The sequence below is a fragment of the Pyxicephalus adspersus genome, chromosome Z (genome assembly GCF_032062135.1).
Source record: "Pyxicephalus adspersus chromosome Z, UCB_Pads_2.0, whole genome shotgun sequence".
NCBI classification, from domain to species: Eukaryota; Metazoa; Chordata; class Amphibia; order Anura; family Pyxicephalidae; genus Pyxicephalus; species Pyxicephalus adspersus.
The window spans coordinates 7,888,924-7,913,085 of NC_092871.1; the positions used below are offsets into that span (position 1 = coordinate 7,888,924).

Below are 24,162 nucleotides of genomic sequence, written 5' to 3' on the forward strand. Positions count from 1 at the left end.
GGTAGGTAGAAGATATTGGGAGGGTATATAGAGGGTATGTGGAGATATAGGGCAGTGACAAGGTCATTATAGGAGGTCTTTTCTAGCAGGAAATGCTGTTTGTCTTTCTGTAGGACCCTGACAGGTTCTCTTTAAGTAAGATCTCATCAAACCACAATACCGGTATTATTGTCATATACAATACATTGTTATTCTTTGATTGTCAAATTCTTAACACAATTCAGGTTTGTACAGCGTGTAAAGACAAGAGGAAACCACAACACAATTCTCATATCAATCTGATTTCAAAAAGAAGAATTTTTCTTTCCTCTGCCCATAAAAGGCCTCCAAACAAAGAAATCTGCAGACCCTGAATTTAGGAAAGCACACAATGTATCTCCATTCTCCAAAAACTGCACCAAGACCAGAAGAGTCTCCAAACAAAATGCTGGTAAACAGGAACACAGACAGATTCTTCCTTTTTGTTTTTAGGTCGGAGCCCTCCTTTATGATCTCAGGGGTCTCATTGTACAATATCAGCGGGGTTCCTCTGCTTACCTTCCTCCTCTCCTTTTTGTCATCTTTCTTGGTGAACGCTGTGTGGATCCACCAGATCTTGGTAAACATACTGCCATAGGCCAAGCTGAAGCCGAGTCCCAGAAGCCAGAGACGGGCCTGGATCACGTGACCAAAGCAGGGAGGACACAAAGAGAAGAGACATGAGAACGAATATTGCAAATATTCTTTTCAGTTCAGTCACAAAGCTACAACATCCTGCAGACGGTCCTTTTACACAGCAGCCACAGCCTGAGTAAAGCATGCTTTAGAGAAGGCTTCTGTAAGGAAGCTGTGGTCTCTCTGCAGAGATCCAGCCATGTTAAGTCAGACCTCATATATTAGCAGGGGTATAAGCTTTGCAGATGGAATGTTGCACCTCTGCAGACACACCTCTGCTTCCTTCCAGAGCACAAGGCTCCATTTCTGCAGCTTGCTGGCAGTGTACAGGCCTTTTTGCTCAAGCTGTGACATTTTGCTCACCTACATATAGGTTGGGTTGGAAACTTGCCACGTGACTGCTCACCTGACACACCAGAGGGAAGTGCCACGTCTCTATGTGATGCCCATCCAGACCGAGCGGGAAGACGGCAGCGAGAGCCAGTATGCATCCCGCGGCCGTCACGTCGTTCAGGTGCGGCTGTGAATTTTGGATGTACCTGAGGTAGAGAAACAAAGTCAGGGATCTGAAATCTTAAACTTTCACCTAGACCTTGCAATGCAATTTTGTAAACTGATAGAAGTAAAAAAGCCCCCCCAGCCTAAACCTACAGGGGGCGCAGCTAACATTTCCAATAATTTGATTGCTCTGCAACCCTTGGGGGGGAATTTACCCCACTTGCCATTGGATTCGGGGGCAATAGTGAGAACATCAGTTTCACAAGGGGTGCAGAAGACACCCCGGCCAATAAAGAGTCAGGCAGCTAACATTAGAAGAGCTACAATGCATTTGGGTTACATGCAACTTTATATATTGTGACGTGTCTGGAATTAATTCATTTCTGAGAATTCTACTTTAGGTGAACCCATACCAAGAACAGATTTAATTTAAGGGCTGAAGTAACTCAATGAGTCAGTAAAGTGAAGCGTGACACATAGCAGGAAGAGGAGCCACAGACCCTAAGTGCTCCCCGATGTGCGTTTCCATTTTTCTGTTCCTAATGCACTCATCATGTGATGGAAACCACAACAGTAAATGTGCTGATGTAAGCTGTATTTATCCTTCCTGCCTTTATACACCAGATAGCAATAATGATTATTTTTACCATTCCACCATTACTTACCCCTGACCTTCCCCTCCTCCATCCCAGCCTATACAACACATTGTACAGAAGTCTTTCTCACCTCACGTGGCTATTGTAGATGTTAAACGACAGACAGACAAAGCCCAAGAGTATGCCGAGCCCGGCAAGAACCGAGACAGAAATGAAGAGCTTCTGAGAGACATAGCGGAAGGTGATGATCACCTTGGTGTGGTCGGCGGGAGGAGAACCCCCTAATGGTGTTAGAAAGAGACGGTGCAGTCAGGGTAAAGGAACAAAATTGTCAATAATAATAATATTGGTGAGGAGTAATCAGCGGTGGAAGGAGGTGGGCTGCAGAATTAGGAGCTTTGAAAAGACAAATTGGCAGCGATGGAAGGTGAAGACCACCTTCAATATAGACACCATGGACACGAAGTCAGGGTGAAGGAACAATTGTAAAATAATAATATTGGCGAGGAGTAATCAGTGGTGGAAGGAGGTGGGGTGCAGAATTAGGAGCTTTGAAAAGACAAATTGGAAGCGATGGTCACCTTGGTGTGGTTAACAGAGGACCACCTTCAACATGGACACCATAGACATGAAGTCAGGGTGAAGGAACAATTGTAAAATATTTGGGTCACAATGTAATATTGGCAGGCATGGATGGAGTAATCACTGCTTGAAGGAGGAGGAGTGCAAATGAGTTGTAAATGATATATTTTGACTGATGATCACCAGTGGAGGAACCCCTAATTTCGGCAGATAGACGCCATATGACACAAGTAGCAGGGTAGAGGAATATAACATGCAGTCAGGGTAGAAGAAAGATTGTAAAATGAAAGGCTGATACAATGTGATATTGGTGGTTCTGAATGGAGTAAAACCTGATTAAAGAAGGTAGAGTGCAGAATAATGAGGTTCTGAAGAATATAATGTAGGCGATGATCAACTTGATGTGGTCACCAGCAGAAGAACCTCTTAATTATGCCAAAATGAGACCATAAAGGTGCAGTCAGGGAAAAGGAGCAATTGTAAAATGATTGGGTCATATATTGTGATATCGGCATGGGTGGATGGAGTAAACACCGGTGGAAGCAGGCAGAAAACAGAATAAGGAGGTTCTGAAGGACATAGTGGAAGTGATGATCACCTTGGAGTGGTCAGCAGCAGAAGAATCCCTTATTTAGGCCAAATTGACCCAAAAAGGTGCAATCTGGGGAGTGGAATGATTGTTAAACTATTGGGTCACACAATGTAATACTGACATGGGTGGACGGAGTAAAAACAGGTGAAAAGAGGCAAAATGAAGAGGGTTTGAAGGACATAATGGAAGTGATGATCATCTTGGTGTGGTCAGCGGGGGAAGAATTCCTTAATTAGGTAAAGCAGACACTAAGGTGCAGTCAGTGTGAAGAAAAGATTGTAAAATAATTGGGTCATATATTGTGATGTTGGCATGGGTGGATGGAATATACACTGGTGTGCTGGAGTGCAGAGTAGGGAGTTCTAAAGGACATAATGGAAGTGATGGTTAACAAGAGAAGAACCCCTAATGTCAACTAGACACCAAAAAGGTTCAGTCAGGGTAAAGGAACAATTGTAAAATAATTTGGTCACAATATAATATTGGCATGAATGGAGTAATCACTGGTGGAAAGAGGTGGAGTGCAAAATGAAGAGTTCTAAATAATTTAATGGGACTGATGGCCACCAGTAGAGGAACCCCTAATTTTGGCAGATAGATGCCATATGACATAAGTAGCAGGGTAGAGGAACATAACATGCAGTCAGGGTAGAGGAAAGGAACAAAATTGTCAATAATAATAATATTGGTGAGGAGTAATCAGCGGTGGAAGGAGGTGGGCTGCAGAATTAGGAGCTTTGAAAAGACAAATTGAAAGCGATGGAAGGTGAAGACCACCTTCAATATAGACACCATAGACACGAAGTCAGGGTGAAGGAACAATTGTAAAATAATTGGGTCACAATGTAATATTGGCAGGCATGGATGGAGTAATCACTGCTTGAAGGAGGAGGAGTGCAAATGAGTTCTAAATGATATATTGGGACTGATGATCACCAGTGGAGGAACCCCTAATTTTGGCAGATAGACGCCATATGACACAAGTAGCAGGGTAGAGGAATATAACATGCAGTCAGGGTAGAGGAAACATTGTAAAATGAAAGGCTGATACAATGTGATATTGGTGGTTCTGAATGGAGTAAAACCTGATTAACGAAGGTAGAGTGCAGAATAATGAGGTTCTGAAGAATATAATGGAGGCGATGATCAACTTGATGTGGTCACCAGCAGAAGAACCTCTTAATTATGCCAAAATGGGACCATAAAGGTGCAGTCAGGGAAAAGGACCAATTGTAAAATGATTGGGTCATATATTGTGATACCGGCATGGGTGGATGGAGTAAACACTGGTGGAAGCAGGCAGAAAACAGAATAAGGAGGTTCTGAAGGACATAGTGGAAGTGATGATCACCTTGGAGTGGTCAGCAGCAGAAGAATCCCTTAATTATGCCAAATTGACCCAAAAAGGTGCAGTCTGGGGAATGGAATGATTGTTAAACTATTGGGTCACACAATGTAATACTGACAGAATTCCTTAATTAGGTAAAGCAGACACTAAGGTGCAGTCAGTGTGAAGAAAAGATTGTAAAATAATTGGGTCATATATTGTGATCTTGGCATGGGTGGATGGAATAAACACTGGTGGAAGGAGTGCAGAGTAGGGAGGTTCTGAAGGACATAATGGAAGTGATGGTCATCAGAAGAACCCCTAATTTCAACTAGACGTCAAAAAGGTTCAGTCAGGGTAAAGGAACAATTGTAAAATAATTGGGTCACAATGTAATATTGGCATGAATGGAGTAATTACTGGTGGAAAGAGGTGGAGTGCAGAATGAAGAGTTGTAAATGATATATTGGGACTGATGACCACCAGTAGAGGAACCCCTAATTTTGGCAGATAGATGCCATATGACATAAGTAGCAGGGTAGAGGAACATAACATGCAGTCAGGGTAGAGGAAATATTGTAAAATGAAAGGCTGATATAATGTGATATTGTTGGTTCTGGATGGAGTAAACACAAGGTAGAGTGCAGAACAAGGAGGTTCTGAAGGACATAATAAAGGTGATGATCAATGTGATGTGGTCACAATGTAATATTGGCATGGATGGAGTAATCACTGGTGGAAAGAGGTGCAGTGCAGAATGAAGAGTTCTAAATGATATAGTGGGACTGATGGCCATCTTGGTGTGGTCAACAGTAGAAGAACCCCTTAATTGTGGCAGACAGACATTATAAACATGCAGTGTGGGTAAAGGAGGTCTTACAATGTGATATTTGTGGTTCTGAATGCAGCAAACACTGGTGGAAGGATGCAGAATAAGGAGGTTCTGAAGGACATAATGGAAGGTGATGATCATATGGTTCAGCAGGGGAACACCCAGAACATCACACAGAAGGTACCAAAAAGGTGCAGTCTGGTTAATGGAATGATTGTTAAATAATTGGGTCACACAATGGAATATTGGCATGGATGAATGGAGTAAACACCGGTGGAAGAGGACAGAATTAAGAGGTTCAGAAGGACATGGAAGTAATGATACTCTGGGTGTAGTCAGCAGAATAGGAATCCTTTATTTATGGCAGATAGATATCATAAACATGCAGTCAGGGTAAAGGAAAGATTGTAAAATGACTGGGTCATACAATGTGATATTGGCGGTTCTGGATGGAATAAACACTGGTGAAAGGACGTAAAGTGCAGAAGGGGGTTCTGAAGGACATAGTGGAACTAATGATCACCTCTGGGTGGTCAGCCGGAGAAAAACCCCTTAATTATGTCAAAATATGCACCAAAAGGTGCAGTTTGGGTAATTAGATGATTGTTAAATAATGGGGTCACACAATGTAATATTGGCATGGGTGGATGGAGTAAACATCAATGTAAGGGGCCTGAAGAAGGTTCTGAAGGACATAATGGAAGGTATCATCACCTTGGTGTGGTTAGGAGGAAGAAAACCCCTTAATTACCGGTATGTTAGAAACTCATCCAGAAAATACAATCAGGGTAATGGAGCAACTGTAAAATTAATAGGTCAATATTGGCGATGGTGGATGGTGTAAACGATGATGGAAGTGATGATCACCTTGGTGTGGTCAGCAGGAGGAGAACACTCTAATGTTACAATGTTACCCTGACAGTAGTTGGGACAATTGTAAAATCATTGGGTCATATATTGTGATATTGGTGAGGGTGAAGGGGCTAATCATTGGAAGAACAGAAAGGAGTGCAGACATTTAGGAAGACCAACATACCTAGTAAAAGTACTAAAGACACATGCAGAATATGGAAGGGAAATACCAAGAGGGAGCTGAGAAAATGGCATACATTAGAGTTTATATCACACTCACCGATCCACTTATCATTGTTATACCAGGAGAGGTTATCCTTGGTGCTGTCATAATACCCAATCTTCTTGTAGACACCACCTTTCCAAACAAAAAGCACAGTGCCCTATTTATCACACTCTGCAAAGAGCAACGGATGATGCCAAGACATTAGATACCTGGAATCATTTCCTTTTATGATTTCCACTCCCTATCTTTAGCAATTTTGAAATTTCAACTCATCCCCTCCGCAGGAAACAATTGTAACATTTTACAATTTCATCCTCTGACCTGATGTCACCTGGACCGAACGTGAAAGTGATTCACTCGTTTTGGGAACACAAATAGCAAAAAAAGACCTGACCAAGGTCCAGTCTAAAGTTTTGCTTCAATCATGAAAGAAGATTGGAAAATCATTTGAAATGTTCTGACCCTCCTGATCAAAGTCTGGGCAGGTCCTGACAGCTGGCACCAATCTGTCAACAGTCCTTTTACAGCCAAGGAATCATTCAGACCAATCAATAATTTATTTGTGGTTGCCTTAGGTGGAAGAGGCTTGTCATGTTGAATTTCGGGATTTAAAGCACAGAAGGGAGGGGGGTGTTGATTTTTGAGGAGAATGTGTCACTCTGAAGTCAGTATGGTCATCTAAAGTCTGGCACAACAGGAGGAAAAAAAATATCAATAGCTAGGAAATCTGATAGAAATGAAAAGATAAAAGAGAAAAAGAGGCCAACAAGTCAAACTGTGCAACACTCCCCTACCTCCCTTAGTCCCTTGCTTGGATGTCTACCTACCTGCAGCTTCCCACCCTCCCGGTAGCCATTCTGGTTGTCTAGACGTAAGGTATCAACGTCCCTGACCACTAGGCCAACATTAACAATCTCACCAAACACATGATCTGGTCCAGTGTGGGGGTGGCCATCTCTTCATGGGAATTATATATGGAGAATTCCTCTAGTATATATCAAATCGTAAGGCATCTGATCTCAAAAGGTTAAGATCTGCAAAGTTATATGGACATCTCAAAATATTAATTGTGCCGGGCCATGCTTATTTTGTTGCCTAACAGCAACAGTATTTTTTTGTAATGTGAGATGTTCTGGCTTTGGTTGCAAGTTGAAATCATATTTGGTGCCCTATTATGCTGCACATGGTTCTCCTTGCTGGAGAGGTAGCTGTACCTGAGGACCAGCATTGGGAGGATCTCTACTTCTTCTGGTGCCAACCAGTCAATAGATTACCATTCATCGGGGCGGAGGGGGTCTGACATAAAAAAGCAAAGGCTTTCTGTTCTACTAGGATGGCTGTTTCCACGCAACTCAAGGTTTAATTATCAATGTTGTGGTGTACAAATCAGGTTAATAAAGGCAATAAAAGACAACACATGCTCACAACTGTGGCAGTCCATTCCCCCTACTACTCCTCTGTTTCAGCTCTACAGTCTTGAGAAGCATTTCAGGCTTTTCACACTTCTGGTGGTGCCTTTGTCCCCGATATGCCTTAGTTCCTTCCTCTGACCCCCTATTGCACTGCTGTGTCCCATAGTGATATAGGAGCCAGAAGAAGAAACCAGTGCGGGATACAGACATCTCTTATAAGCATTGGAAATGACAAAGATGCTTTTCAAGGTTGCAGTGCTGAAACAGAAGAGAACAGTATATGGACCGCTGAAAAGGGGATTCCTGCATTTATACATTTAGAGACTAGACAGGGTCTCTTTAAAGGCCTGGACAGTGCTAGGATTATCTTATTCTCCTACAGTTAAGAGATGGGACATTCAGCAGCTTCAGAACTCTCACCTTGTAACTGTTCAATAAGTGTCCAGGCCATACGGGATCCACTGGCATCAAACACCACGTGACCCTGGGGAATGAAGGACAAAAGCCAAAGGTTGTCACTTCCAAACAAAAAAAGTAGCGCCATCATCAAGATGAGATTTTGAAAGATGTGTCCATATGGAAAACAATGGAAATACAGACAGGTAAAAAAGATAAAATCACTGCTCAGGACAATAAAGAAAAGACAGAAGTGAACCAGCTACAATGCCTGCAATCTATTTGCCTATTGGGTTGTATCAGTAAAATCTCCTTCATTGACTGTTCAGTCACCAAAAAGATCTATATAGATCCCTTGTGAACCATTGTGCAGTCTACCTGAAGGTCATTCTATACGAGCAAAATCCCAACCCCTGGCCATCAGAAGCTTTTCTTCCTGTCTACCTCCTAGCAGAATGGTAATTAGCTAATTTTAACTCAATTCTGGTTTAAGAGACAGAGATGAGTTTATCAGTCTGGTGCTTTTTCTTTCACCGTCTGGTCACAGGATGGGAATGGGCTCTGTAAGTGAAAGTGGATCTGCAGCAGAGAAATATCAAGTCCCCCCCCCCTATCAGGACCAGGTCAGAACTTAAAATCCCTTTGCAGATAAAACAACCATCATATCAAAGTCTAATCTGTTCATTTTGTTGTTTGCCTGGATTTTAGACTTAGGCAATTTACACGAGACAATGTTCCTAAGAGAATGATGATTTCATGACATCTTTTCCAATTTCCAGGCCAAAGTATAGCCGCAACAATCTTGTAAACCCTATTTTTAAACGCTCATAACATTCCAAAAAGGGAAACATTGACGCCTTTTGAAAGACGAAGACATTTTTCTTGTGCTGGCTGCAAGAGATGAGTCAGATATAACAACATGATGAAACAAAAGCGATAAGCAGCGAGGAGGAAAGTTGGTGATAGAAAAGTGACACCGTTAAATAAATCAGAAAGCCGATGATGCATGGAAGGGACTCACCGAGACGCCATCGAAGGAAGAAGAATTCATGGCTTTGTAGATCTCCCGGCTGATGTTATCATTGTTGTAGTTGAAGTCTTCAAGACGTAACCCTTTCTTGGAGAGCTCGTAAGCGGTCTTGTTGAGGGCCAAGGCCAGAGCCCAAATGGCGTCATAGGCCAGAGGAGCTTCTTGTAGACCTCCAACACCTTCTGGATCTTTGCCAAGACGTTTTTGAAGCTTATCCATGAACTCTTGAGATGTCTATAAAGGAGTTGAGATACACGTTAACAGCAAAATAGACATCTGGAAAAGACTGAAGGTAAATATGGAGGTTATCAGGCCTACCATATTGGAGATACCCCGGGTGTTTTCCGGGTTCAGCATGACAATCTCTGTGGTCACATGACCCTCAACAGCCCGAGTCATCTCTTCCACCGTACAGTTGATGGCTGGATCCGGTGTCTTGAACCAATTGTCTGCATACCAACCAATTAAAAACCAGACATACTTCTTACCAAAAAGGCGTTCCTTGTAGACCTAGAACAAAAGTATAAAAGCTGATATTAGGAATCAGATTTTAGGAATGTGAGCAGAATTTGTGTAAGTAAAATAGTAACAAATAGGGCTAAGAGAGAGCTAAAGAAAAAAAAGGAGAGAAAAAGAGCGAGGAATGAGGTAAAAAAAGAAAAGTAGAAGGAGAATGGGATAGATATAAGATAAAAGCGAAGAGACAAGAAAAGAGAAGACAAGAGAAGAGAGGAGTGAAGAAGAGAGAGCAGAAAGACAAAGAAAAGAGACGGAAGATTAAGAGACAAAGAAAGAGAACAGAGAAAAGAAATAAAGGAATGAGAGAGGCAGGCAAGCAGAAAAGAGAGAAAGGAAGACAGAAGAGAGAGAAAGGACAGAGAGGAAGGGTTAATATATAAAGAAGAAAAAATGGAACAGAGAAATTAGGGAAAGAGTGAAGCAGGGATAGAGAAAGAAAGAGGAATGAGAAAAAGAGAGGGAGAAGATTAGAGAGAAAAAGGCAAAGAGGGAAGGGTAAGAGGCAAAGAAAAATAACATAAAAAAAGAAATAAAGGACAGAGAGAGAAAAGTAAAGCGAACAGAGAAGAGAACAAGAAAAAAAAGTAAAAAGAGAGTGAAACTTAAAAGAAAGGGAGGAATACTGAAATTGATACATGAATAATAAATAAAAGCAAAGAGCGGAAAACGAAGGAACACTTGATGGAAAAGATGAAAGAGATTTGGATAAAAATAAATAAAAAATGTAATTTTAAAGCGAAAAGTGATGGATAATGAAATGAATAAAGGGAAAGATAATGAGAAATTGATCAAGAGAAATGTATAGCGGGAAGGATAAAAAAACGGGATAAATGATTAGATAACGAGAAATTGATAGGAGGAAGTATGGAAAAATATGAAAAGAGAGAAAGAAAAAAGAGAAACTTAAAAAGAGAGAAAAGAGAAAAAGGAAAAGCAAAAAAGAAAAAGGTCAAATTGAAAAGTATAAAGAGAAAAATAATTGGGGAATGGAAAGACGAAAAGTTTAAGAGTAATGGAAAGAACGAGAAGTGATAAAAAATAAAATAAAAACAAAAAAAAGAAAAGGAAAAGAATTGCATAAATAAGGAAAGATTAGAAAACTTAAGAGAGGGAAAGGCAAAGATAAAAATAAAGAAGCAAAACTAGAAAAAAAGGAAAGAGCACAAAAAAAAGAAAAGGTGGGAAGAATAACAACAATCTTCAAGAGAAAGCTCTGAATCACACATTTTTTGGATGTTTGAGCTGACAGTGATATCATTTTAAAAAAGAACGGAAAGGGCACGCTAAAAGGGACTCTTCCTAGGAGAAAGCAGTAACAGCAATTTCACTTTACCTCACAAAAGACTTTCCGCGCTTCGGTCTCATAGAATAAGCCGACTATTATTCTTGCATCTTGTCTCTGAAAGGCAGAGATAAAAAGCGGTGAGAAAAAAGGGCGAGTAGCGGAGATGGCGAGATAGAGAATTGGGTATCTGAACGGATAAGATAAGGAAAATGAAGAGAAGGAAAGAACAAGGAGGAACGGTGACAAAAGAAGAAGACACAAAAATAGGAGACGCGTGAAGGGAATCAGGTTGAGTGAAGGCAATTAGCAAGCCTTATTAACCCCAAGGAGAGTCAATTCTCGTAGAACGGTCCAAGCCGTTGACTCAAGGAGAGTCTCGTGGGGAGGAGAAGAGCACTTGGATGAATGGTAATCCCTAACAATACCGGTCTGCCTTTGGGCACCCCAGGCACAAGTGCCCACCTTGAGATTTTTCACAGGGACGGTCGGGTCAGAGAAGAAGCTCTGTCGAAAGGTAATCTCAATGCCCGCTTCCTTTACTCGTTCCTCCAGATCGTCTAGAGTCTGAAACAAAAAAAGGAAGATCACTAATAAAGAACTTCCCCGAAAGGTGAGACACGTAGTCTAATTACAGAGACCTGAGGGACTTTCATTTTTTTAATGTGTGAAGATGAAGGCTCCGGTTATTAGGATGATAATGAGTTGTGTGATATTACAGCCTCTCTGATATCTTCTCACCTCTTTTAGTAAAGCCTCAGAGATCTGCCGAGATTGAAATCAGGTTTAGGAAGACTGAGACGATGTTTCTGGTTCAAGGATGGAGCACCGCCTCGGAACGACTTTCATTATTTTTTAATGTGTATTCCAGAGCTTTGTATTTCGTAGTTACAGTCACAAATAGACCTTCTGGGCTTACTAATGTACGGGGCTACACCTTGGCCTGAAAAAGCCTTTGGCTCCGTTGTTGTCCCAAAGCAGCTCTCTGCTAAAGAATAGGTCATATATTAACGTCTCTGGTGGCCTGTTTCTCTTACTTTCTCTCCATAAAATTTCTGTAGCTTCCATCTAATGTCAAGGCATTCGACACTTCCAGATGCCACTATGGTTCTATCCTACAACCTCTATATCGCTGCTGTGTTCTGTAGTGGTGCTGTGGTTGTTGCAGCCTTCCGTGGCCATTGGGAAGAATGTCACCCTTAGCAAAAAAGATCATTGGTGTCATTAAAACAGACCTGGAAGGTGCAACCTGCTCATCGCTCAAGGAACCGCTGGTGGAACCCCGCTTGTGAAGCACTGGGTTGGAGGATGGTACCACGGGTCTTGGACACTTAGAAGAACTGAATGCTGTACAGTTTAAAGGAAGCTGTATCTTTGTATTGGAGCCATGGGCCACCAGTTAGGTAAATATACCCTGTATATCCCCCATGTTTTGGGGGTTATAACAGAGCTAATTTAATATGAAATCATAGCCAAGCTATGGACATAGCTCTCTCTGTAGCTGCAAGCACTTTGAAGTAATTATTCCTCAATTTTATTTATAAACATTTAGACTTTTTTTCCCAACGCTCTCCTCCCCCTTCCAAGCAGTGCCTTGGCCCCCAGTCCAAACTCCACACAAATCAGATGCAAAAGAAGAGGGGGTGGGGAGTGCTGAGACTTTAATTTACAGATTCTTTTGGATGAATTGCTCCATAGTGTATGCAGCTACAGAGGGCTGGTTTTAAAGAAACATTTTTATTTTGGATATGTAAAAATGGCTTTAGGAGGTAGCTGGACGGAGCAAGATACGTTTTATTGGTTTTCCCATTCTGAAAATGCTAGCTACCTGGCAGTAAAGCTTATCCAAAGGCTTCCATACCAAAGACAGGGGACAAATATGCAGTTAGGGAGGTATGCATTTAGGGCTGCTGCCCCCATGCCCTTTGCATTGCCCCCATGAAAGCATTATCATCATGATGACTCCGTATCCTGACAGAGGCTGCTTTTATGTTATGTGTGGAGATTAATAGGTGTTATGAGGAATTGTTATTTAGCATCTGCCCCAGAGCAATCTACTTACCTTTCCTAGGAACAAATTAGACTTACAGATTACACTCTGTGCTGGATGACTTGTCTGCTGATATTCTGGGTGTGAATAACTAAGATATATTGAGGTATTTTATTCCTCCCTGATTTTATTTGCCTGGCCATTACACTGAAGCACTTGTGTCAATATTTACCGAGTCACTGAATTGAAAGAGCAGAAAAAGTCAGAGCAAAGTCAGAACTAAACCTGGAGCCTGACTTGTTAGTTATACAAGACTGGAGAAGATAGACTATCATGGGAGAATCTGGGTGATCTGGCAAACCTCAAATTGGCTCGATTTAATAAATCTATGAATGATGAAATGGTGAAAACTATCATGGGAAAACCTGGGTGTTCCTGCAAACTTGCAATAAATCTGGTCCAGGATTGAAAACGTTTGATAACTAATAGCAAATTCTTCTTTTGAAGAAATCCATTACAGGTTTGCTGGATCACTTAGGTTCTTCCATGCTTAGTCTATCTTCTCCAGTTTTGGAAAGCTTATGGTTCAATATATCATGTATGGTTAAAATAAAACATCTGACTGGTTACTGTACAGGAGTGGTAACTTTTTTTGTGTTCTGGTTTTCTATAGTAGGCCAATCGAAGCAAAGACTCCCATGTCCTAGGGCGCTTTGCCCAATCATCTTTCCCCTTCAAATACTTACAGAAGTGAAGACCTCAGTAGTCTGCTGTATGGTAGCAATCTTCGTCCATCCCCATTTCTTGAAAAGTTGGACCCTGGTGGGGTTGTGCAAGGTAGCCGAGGGGTGCGTGCGGAAGAAGGTTGGAAACCTCTGACGGTTGGATAGCGCGGGTGAGCTTGAGCCATAAGAAAGCTGAAAAAGGTGAAGATAGCAATAGTGTGAGACAAGATTTAAAATAAATGAATATATATATGGGTCTATTAATGAAGCAGTGAACCTGGCATTCACTGAAACGTTCCCCGGTGGAGAATCAAATACGGACATTGAAACACATGGATTGAAAGATTCTCCACTAGAGAATGTTTCAGAGAATGTCAATTTCACTGATTTATAAATAAAACACATAATGTAAAAGGAACACGTGAATGCACACCAGAGCCCATACACTATGTCTTGCCATATGGTAAAGGAAAACAGATATAATATACATTATAAGGGAGCTGTTTTAGCTGCTACAACATTTGTATTTCTGTGCATCAAGTTCTATGATTTACACAATCCCACCAAACAGCACAAGAAATACACTGCTGTGCTCTCTCTATCTCCTGCCCTTCAGCTACACATTGAAAGAGCAGCAGCAGACTGATGGGGTCATCTCCCTGATCACTGTGCTTTCCCCACCAATCACCAGGTCCCTTGGCAACACATTGACAAGCTGACTCACAGTCTTGCTTTACCTCTCCCATGCTGCTGTATAACTAATTGCAAGCTGCTGATAATACCTTAAAATTGACATTCGTGTGTAAATGAATTCATAAATACAGAGCTGCATTCATTTGTATAAAAGTATATCTTCCAATGTCTAATGCAAGTTGCTTCCCATATTTCCTAATCCTGGTCAGGTCTGCTCCAGGCACAATATTACAGAAGCCCCCATAGCTGCAAATCATACTGATAAGAACTAATAACCTGGAAAGCGCTGTATCCAGGTTTGATAAATGGCTTTGTATTCAGGTTCTGATATCAGCCTCAGGCTTTAGATTCACAGTGGGCAATGGGCGCCGAAAGATAAGAATTACAAATTCCTGGCCGTATACCCTGGAGGAGTAAATCATTTGTTTTTTATGCTAAATAAATATTTGGATTTATAGCCAGAAGAGCTGCAACCCCTAAAAATGATTCTCATGGAAGGATGAGACGTGGTTCAAGTCTCATCTCCAAGAATCCTGAACAGCACTGAGACACCTGGAAGCTGACAAAGCCAATACACAAAACCATAATCCAGAAATAAATCCAACCATATTTATTCAGAGGTTCCCTTTAATAATCTCAGGATACATAAATTACAGGGAGAGGTAAATATATCTCAATGATATCTAATTTTATCATGGTGCAAGTTGGTAAATGTTTACTAATGGAAGGAGGAAAAGCAAGGGAAGGGAGGAGAAAAAGATTATTGATATCTAGGTGTGCGGAGAATCTAATATAAGAAAGAGGAAGAAGAAGAAAGAGAGAAATAACAGAGAATCCTGGAGGAAGGACAGGAATGCGGGATGAACAGAGAGCAAAGAAGGCTAAAATACAGAAGAAAATGATAAATGAAAAGGAAAGAGAGAATGAAGAGGAGAAAACATAAGAGAAATGAAGAATATAGAATGAAAGAGGAGAATAAAATGTAGGGTGGGCTGGTGGAAGAAATTAATAGCCAGGTATACCTGTATATAGAAATAGAAGAAGAATAAAGAATGGAAAGTAAAGTGTTGTGTAGAAGAACAGAGTAAGTAAGAAAAGTGCAGAGAAAAAACAGATCTCAAGTGAAAGAAAAATGAGCATGAAAGTATGAAAGAACACAGGTGAGTCAGGGGAGAATGAAGAATGCAGAAGGAAGTGAGGAGTTAAGGCAAAGACTGGAGGAAGAGGAGAGAAAGAGAAGAGAATGCGGGAGGAGGAAAAGAGGAGAGAAAGGAGAGATAATGCATGAGGGAGAGGAAGAAGAGAGGATATATGAGGGAGAAGAGGAGAGGGGAATTCAGGAAGAGGAGGAGAGGAGAGAAAGAACAGGGAGAATGCAGGAGGAAAAGGAAAGGAGAGGAAAAGAGAGGATATATGAGGGAGAAGAGGTGAGGGGACAAAAGGACTGCAGGTGAAGAAAAGAGGAAATTCAGAGAATGCAAAAAGGAGAGGAAGAGCAGAGAATGCAGAAGGGAGAGGAAAGGAGAGGAAGACGAGAAAATGGAGAAAAGAGAGAAGAAACACAGAAAATGCAGGAGGAAAATAAGAGGAGAGGGGATACAGAGAATTCAGGAAGAGGAGAGAAAGAATAGAGGGGATGCAGGAGGAAGAGGAAAGGAGAGGAAGATGAGAAAATGGAGAAATGAGAGAAGTGAGGGGAAAAATGAATGCAAGAGAGAAAACACAGAGCATGCAGGAGGAAAAGAAGAAGAGAGAAAGAACAGAGAGAATGCAGGCAGAAAAGAAGAGGAGAGGAAATACAGAGAATTCAGGAAGAGGAGAAGATGAGAGAAAGAACAGAGAGAATGCAGGAGGAAAAGGAAAGGAGAGGAAAAGAGAGGAAGTACGAGTGAGAAGAGTTGAGGGGAAAAAAGAATGCAGGTAAAGAAGAGAGGAAATTCAGAGAATGCAAGGAGAGGATTCCAGAGAGTGCAGAAGGGAGTGGAAAGGAGAGGAAAATGGGAAAATTCAGAAGGGAGAGAAGAAGTGAGGGGAAAAATGAATGCAAGAGAGAAAACACAGAGCATGCAGGAGGAAGAGAAGAGGAGAGGAAGAGCAGAGAGAATGCCGGAGGTGAAGGAGAGAAAATAATTCTGAAGAAAGAGGAGAGAGGAAGGAGAACAAAGTATCCAGGAGAAGTGTAGAGGTGGAATAAAGAGTGCAGAAGCACTGAGACAATGCAGAAGGAAGGGAAGAGGAGAAGTAATACAGAGAATGGAGAAGAAAGAAGACAAAAAATGCAGGATGAAGAGAATGAGAAATACAGAGGATGCAGAGGGAAGCGAAGAGAAAGAGTTAGTGTAGAAGGAAGAGGAAAGGAGATGAACAACAAAGACTGCAAGCTGAATACCAGAAAGGAGGAAAAGAGGAGAACAGAAAGTGAAAACAAACGCTGCAGAAAATGAGGATAAAGCAATGAACAGAGGAAAGACAAAAGAATAAAATCCCAGAAACTGGGAGACGAGAAAGGTAAACAAAGAGTCACAAGTGAAGAAGAGTTGCATGCGCAGGTGATGAATGAAGAATGAGGTGATATGACATTGTCATAGAATTCAGGAAGAGTTTGCACCATGAGAATTATTGACCAGCAGACAAACTAGTGAAAACAATTGTTACTAAGTAAGAAAACAGACATCAGGACTTGGAATTTTAGGAAGGAGTTAGAAGTAGGGAGAACATTTTGTGTCCCCGGCTTACCACAATGAGGTTCCACATGCGTGCTGCTTCCGCCACCAGCGTGGACACACTGCTGCACCCTGGCATCAACATGATCTTAATGGGGTCATTGTACAGCAGCTCGTACAGGTGTCGTGTGGCCTGCCCGGGGTCACACTGCGGACATTAGGAAATTAGAAATTAGGGCAGAATGTACAAGTCACAGCCGCATTTTATTTTTTTGTATGGATAGATAACGACCCCCCCACAGTCATCTTCCATTGCATGTTTTCCTCTCTCTCCCCATCTGTCTCTCCTCTCCCCCCTCTCTGCCTATTCCTCTCTGTCTATCTCTTCTCCAGAATATTTTACCCTTTCCTCCGTTGCCTTGGTAACAGTGAGAGAGCTGAGAGGAATAATGAGAGCGCAGGGGGTAATCCTGCGAGAGAGCGCCTGGCTGCATCCCCCCCACCCATCAATGAGGGTCTTAGAAAAGGTCACTGGTGCTTTCCCCATGTCCCCCATGGTGGTCCTTCTCTCCCCCACTTCTCCTCCAGCTGTCTCGCCTCCTGTCACTTTCTCTGTTTGCCTCCCCCTCCCAGATCTGATCCCATCTCACTTTTTTTTTAGCAGCTAACTTCTTTAAATCTCTTCTCCCAAAATGTATTCGGCCTGTAATAGTTGGGGGCCCTGAGGTCTACAGCTCAACAGAAGTCTTGGGGACCGTTTCCACATCCAACTTGGATGGACTTTTTGCTGTTTGGGTCTAAACTCATCACCGCTGTCTCTGAACTTTCCTCAAACATTCTTCCATGGCAGCTTTACTGCAACAAAACCCAACTCTCCAATGAAGGTTCTTCTTAGGAGTCTGAAGAACCAGCAAAGAGTTTGGTGCCGTTGGGTCATACAGCCAACTAGGGACAATTCCAAGGACAAGCCTTCCAAATTCGGGAGGGCTGAAAACTAATAAAGATAAAAATATTTCATGATGGCTGAATTTATTCATCAAAAAATCAGATTTTGTTGAACATTTGATAGATTTGTGAATCTGTAGATCTTTCCTATCCATGGTGTGGAGTTTGGATAGGGCCACTGATCTTTAATATCAGTTGATTGATTTGGGAACCCGTAGATCTCTCCAAGTGGTAGAGTTACCACTGGGGCCACAGATCCAAAATCAGATACCTATCTGGATGGCCCACACCCCCAGTTGCCCCACCAGCACCCCGAGCACCTGCTCTCACCTGGCTATCGTGATGAATCAGCCTGAGCTCGTACTCCGGCAAGATGTCCCTCCGGTTGTTGACGTCCTCCAGGGCCATCTGTGCGGATGGGTGACAGGCCTGTCCCCCGGGCCATCCCCCACTCATGGGGAAGAGAGCTCCCACGTGCAAAGCTTTCTTACCTGAGACCGCACCACATAGCATGAGAGTCAAGACAGGCACAAACAGCGACACCGACATGACCAAGCAAGGGGGCATCATTGGGGGCGAGGGCAGAGGGACAGCCGGCCGGAGGGACAGGGGACAAGGCGAAACATTGTAAACACACAGACACCAAAAAGAAAAACAAAAAAGTGCAAAAAGGTTAAAAGGTGTGACGGGGGGAGCAACAGAAGCAAAAAGAAAAATTTGGCAAAGCAGATGGGATCGGAAAGATCAACAGGAGAGAGAGCGGGTGAAAGAGCGAGACCGCCGGGGAAACACAAATAGCAAAGAAGAGACAGCAAGCCAGTGGTGACAGGGATGGGAAATGAATGATTAATAAGAAACAAAAAACAGGATCTAGGTATAGAAAAACTGGGACAGGAGCAATCCAGAGGAAGCGTCAGACGACTAGAGACGGCAAAGCGGACGCAAGAGAGACCAGCAGCATCTGCATGATTCCACGGTTGGATTCTGCAGTGTAGAGAGCGACAGAGGGATGGAGAGAAGGAGCGAGAGAGAGCGAGGGAGGGAGGAGACACATTGATGTCACCCACGCCGAAGGGAGCGAGGGATTACAAAGAGAATGGGAAATGAGAGAGAGGAGGAGGACGAATTGCGGGGTAGGGGGTGGACAGGGATGCAATGGGGGGCACACAGGTAATAGACACTCAACCTGACACATGCCAGCATGGATGAACAGGCACGCTGACAGGTGCATCAGAGAGGCGTGAAATCTCTGCGGACGCGCTGGGATGGAGCGGGTTAACCCTGACACTTGTTCCAGATAATCAGCGCACATACTGGCTTATTTAATAAGGCTGAGCAAAGAGCAACGAGGTGCAGCGCAATAAACCCGCTGGATCATCTCCAAAATTTTTTTTGCACCAGGAATAAATCATATCACTTGCGCATTCATTGCGTCGGATGGAATTGCGCACATTTTTGGTTTTAAAAGCGGGAGCGAATGTAGCAGGTCGTTCACTTCTGCACTGGCGAACGTCAGGCGCATTATGCGTTTATTCTGAATAGGGCCTCAATGCATTTAGCTGGCGGTCGTGCGTTACAGAGCACCACGATAATGCATTATTGTAGGGTGCTGTAACAAAGATAGGGGTTGCGTCTTTTTTTGGTGCAGCTTAAGATAATGCGAGTTAAAAGGCGGCTGCATGTGCGTTTGGTAATGTAGCGCAATTCAAGCACATATCCCCGCACTGTGTTGTGCTAACACACGCATGATGCATTGCATTGGATCGCTCAAGTCAACGCGCCGCAAGAAAATCGGACACGCATTTTTTTTTGCGCATGACGCACAGCACTGCATTACTTTGGCATTGAGGTGCGCTGCGATACTGGAGTACTGGGGGATCGTTACATTAAAACCCTGCCGTGTGTTGCATTATTGCCTCGTAAAATGCGAGATGCTCAGATGTGAATGTGCTGTTAGAACTCCTGCACTCTTGCAGCACTGGGGCAGAAAATCAATTTTCTTTTCACAATCTGAAACCGTACGGCCAAACTGACCGTAACCAAATGTGTAACCGCAGATGAGCAACAACGAAGATGTCGGCCATATTGATTTATTCAGCCATCCGGTAAATATGAACGCTCGGATGAGGCAGAAGAGAATCGCTCGCTTTGCAGCCGTTTAGGTGCCCAATGGAGGACGTTCACAATGCGCCAACGCATTGAATATAACCTTTTGTTTCGGCCACTCAGATATCTTCCAGCATGCTGGGAACTTTCTGAGTTTTAAATATCAAACCAAGCTAAGAAAATAAAATGCGCAGGGGGTTCTGATGGTTGCTCAGGGTTACTGCATACTTACTGCAGACTGTGCTGGCGCCCCACGCAGGCTGTGAATTTAACTGCAGGAAAATATAAAGCCCCCAATTCAGGAGCGTCAAGATAAAAACTGCACTGGCGTGCCAGCAACAAATGCCGGCTGTCAGCAGATCGACACAAGATGGTTGGTAAAACCAGAGCCAGGGAATTCTGGCATAGACAGAACAGATGGAGAGAACAGCGCTGATATCTGGAGAACTAACAGTCCCAGCATGCTCAGCCAGGGGCAGCGAGACACCTGAGGCCTGCTTGCTGCAGAGGCACTGCAAGTCCCAGAATGCCATGGCAGATCCACTGCGAGTGACAATAATAGGGTACAAGTCCCAGCATTCTTGGGGCAGTTGGGGGAGGGGTGGATAGGGGGCACTTATTGTAGTTCAGTTTTTTGGGGACTAAAAGTCTCAGCCTGACCTGACAGAAGCATCACACAGGGTGGCCAATCAAACTTCTCCTCTTCTGCCCCAAATCATAAAAAACAATTTCTTTCTTGACACGTTCTATAAGCTCTGTCATGTGACGTCAAGCCTAGGCAGCTTAAATCACATGATCTCTTTGCTAAAGGGGCATTGTGGCAGTTTCAGGTCACTAGAGACTGCATGAAATCCTATTTTCAATCAGGCAGACCCTGTCTGGTAGGATTACAATGAGATAAGGGGATCAGCATTCCATACAACCCTATAACCATGGACAGAAGCAAACGTTTTACATATTTATATTGAATTGTGTTATTTATGTTAAAGGGGACCTCTAGGCTCAGCTTAACTGGTATCGTGGCCCCAATTATGGTATGTAATGTAAAATCAACCAGAGCTTCCAATTATCCCTCCCATGGTCTCCTATTGGTCAATAATGCAGTTTTAGGTTGGTACTGGGTCATGGAGGATGCGGGTAGTTGGGTCAGAACCCCATGTAACCACCAAAAAGGCCAATGATTCCTATTGGCCTTTTAAAAAATTCAAGATTTTTGGGAATTTTTTAATTTTTCCAGTTTTCCAAACCAGACATTCCAGCCGAGTTCTGACCTCACTTTTATTCCTGCAAGTAAAGCAACACAGCGTGGTCAGGGACCAGCCCACCTTCTGATTGGCTAGTGAAGGAGCAGAAACACACCAATGTCATCAGCCCAAAGGGGTGTAGTGGGGCGGGCACATTTGGGCATGCCGTGCCCTCACTTTTTTGGGAATGAGGTGTTTACATACCAAAATGATGCGCTTGTGCGCTCGCCATGGATGGTACCGTGCCCCCTCTTCTGACCTCTGGTCAGCCCTGACCTATCAGGGAACTTCTTGTGCAGAGAATAAAACCTGATTGGCTTACATTGTTCCCCCTACCTGCTGTGCTACAATTTGCATCAACCAATCCAATTATTTAGAATTTCAATCAGATTTTATGGATCCTTCATTGCCCTGACCCGACTCGTATTCTCTCCATCAATATCTGTCGTCACGCCTGATTGGAAACCCAGAAACCGATCAGCTGCTGAATACCCGTCACATTCACATCCGATTGTTTTATGGCATTGGAGTCGTAAATCTGCCCATGTGTACCAGGGACTGCGGCAGCTAATATAACGACAGGCGGCGGTAAGATTTAAAGGGACAAGAGCATTTTTTTAAAATCTATTTGGGATTTGTGGACGCTTTAAGAATTCTCTTATTCACCATCTGGCCCAGCAGGAGGGAATTTGTCTCTTCCGCTGCCAACCAAGCTTCCGGTGATGCCTGTCATCCAGTACATGGAAGACAGGGGGCGCCGTGGCCAGGTAACCCCTTGAGATAACAGGAAGAGTTCACCAATCATGGCCTTGGCACCAACAATTTTCTTTGCATTTATTTTTAAGACTATGGTAAAGGTTTAGGTAAAAAAAATGCATCTCTGAATACATGCGCATGTTTCTTCCTTATAAACCCTGCAAGTGTGGAAAAATACTGAGCACAGCACCTTATATGGAATAGGATTTTAAAAAAAGAAATGGTGTCAGCCCTGCCCTGTTGTCTGTTGCTGATCTACAGTATGCCTTCCTATCTGCATGTGGGAGGAGATTTGTAGTTCAAGGGAAGCGCAGGGAGTGCTGATTTTTAGGGTCTATTTATAAGGCAGTGAATCTGACATTCCCTGGTGGAGGATCAATTACTGACATTAAAACACACAGACCTGGAAGATTCTCCACCAGTGAATGTCAGATTAACTGTTTTAAAAAAAAATGTTGCAATGACCCCTGATTGGCACTGGTGGTTGCAGCATTGTCCTGGCCTCTCCAGGTGTTGGATCACTACAAATCCCAGCATTCTGTGCCAGGCTAGTGGAATGTTGGGGGCACGGATGGAGGAGGGGGCAATTCTAACTTCCAATGAGTGGTTGGTTAATTTTCTGCAGTTTTAGAAACAGAATCGACTCCAAAAAGTTTCACAGAAGCTGATTGGACAATCTTGGCCGGGCATAAAGACAATGGATGTGGACCCACCTGGGGGGCAGCAACGCATTGGGTCAATTATACAATAATATGGAAAGAGGAAATATTTTTATTGCGGTCTGTGACCCTCACTGGGAAGATTTCATCGCATTCCCTGCATTTTGGGGGCATCTTTGCATGACCTGGCACCTGGGCCACTATTCTGCCCCTAGGGCCACCACTATCACCGCCAGCAATGAACCACAAGATGGCAGTGTTGTCACCTTGAAAACAATTACCCCCGATGACCCCGATGGGCAGAGACCAAGAAGAGTCCAGGGAGGAATGAAGATCAGATTGGTTGCAGAGGAGATGAGGATTGCGATCCCCCCCCCCATTTCTCATGGCTCTCCTTCATTCACTCTGTATTTAGGTCAGAGGGATTTCTGGCGGATCTTTTACTATCTCCGAGTTACTGACACAGAAAGTGAAAGCAGAAATATGGGGGCGGACAGGCCAGGCGGGCCCGGGGGAACCACAAGTCCCAGAATTGCCCCAGTTGGTGACCAAATAGGCACCAAAAAAATCTTCTGCTAAAGTGGAGCCAGTATAAGGTTGTCATCATCGCATGTCAAACGCTGGTCTGCAAAATCCCATCAACACGGTTGCATTTGAGCAACCTTGCAGCTGCATTTTTTGGGGTGCAGGATGCCCTATTAGGGTGAATTTGAACTGCAGGTTTTAATGCCAATGGCAGCATCCACACAACCCCTCCAATGGTTGGAATCCATTTATACAGGCCGTTACCACACAAGCATTACCATGCGGTCTCATGGGTGTTGCAGTAAGGCAGCCTATTCATTCTGATGCATGGAATGCGACGCATGACAATGTAAAGACAGGTACCATCTGGAGCTGTGTTACCCTATAATGCAGATATGGCATTCTGCTCAGGGAAGATGCATGAGGGTCCATGTAAAATGCATGAAACTCCTCACACTTCATTACAGGCATTATTGGCAAGGCGCAATAGACAGCGCATTACCATGCACAATTTATACAATTAAATAAAAGCTCCGCCCTGACCAAACCCATTCATCTTTGATTTGAGGTTGGGTAGAAAGTTTGCATTCTGTGACCATGCGATGACCAGGGCGGGGGGGTCTCTCTCTGGTGGGGACGCATTAAATGCACTTTTTTAGGTTTCCATTGCTCTGTTTCTCTTCGTCCTGTGTGATTAGGAGGGTGCAAAGCTGCATACAGACCTCAAATTTCATGATCATTTCCAATGACAGCAGAATGAAGGAGCGCTGTACAGCTCTATGGAGGGGGAGGTATGAAACAGAGGTGCCCCACCCTAAAAACTATATGGGCCCCTTCCTGAATGTCTAAGAGTTCCAGCATTGCAAAAGTAAAACTTTTATGATTGGAAATACCCCTTGACTCTCCACCAATGGCAGTCCTGGCCCACTGTCTCCTCCTCCGTAGGAAAATACAGCAATCATTCCCTGGTTGGTTGTTTAGTGATACACATTGGGGACCATTGTACACACACTAGAGAGGGGCCCCATTATAAGCCCTAGATGTTTTGGGGGCTAAGA

At 43.3% G+C, this 24,162-nt stretch overlaps 1 protein-coding gene across 2 annotated transcripts in view; it reads right to left on the bottom strand.

Annotated features, from left to right (window-relative positions):
* Positions 1–24,162, bottom strand: part of GABBR1 (gamma-aminobutyric acid type B receptor subunit 1) — an 81,935-nt gene that overhangs the window by 29,233 nt on the left and 28,540 nt on the right. The window contains exons 2-13 of one of the 2 annotated variants that reach the window (XM_072430235.1): positions 18,145–18,305; positions 16,943–17,077; positions 13,535–13,705; positions 11,264–11,365; positions 10,850–10,915; positions 9,316–9,507; positions 8,989–9,231; positions 7,992–8,055; positions 6,214–6,291; positions 1,879–2,029; positions 1,061–1,193; positions 538–654 (exon numbers count right to left, since the gene is read on the bottom strand). In XM_072430235.1, coding sequence (XP_072286336.1) covers positions 538–654; positions 1,061–1,193; positions 1,879–2,029; positions 6,214–6,291; positions 7,992–8,055; positions 8,989–9,231; positions 9,316–9,507; positions 10,850–10,915; positions 11,264–11,365; positions 13,535–13,705; positions 16,943–17,077; positions 18,145–18,270 — 1,578 coding nt within the window. In that variant the 5' untranslated portion in view covers positions 18,271–18,305. Of the gene's footprint in view, positions 1–537; positions 655–1,060; positions 1,194–1,878; positions 2,030–6,213; positions 6,292–7,991; positions 8,056–8,988; positions 9,232–9,315; positions 9,508–10,849; positions 10,916–11,263; positions 11,366–13,534; positions 13,706–16,942; positions 17,078–18,144; positions 18,306–24,162 lie in introns of those variants that run through there. The other variant, XR_011923365.1, reaches the window with a different exon arrangement.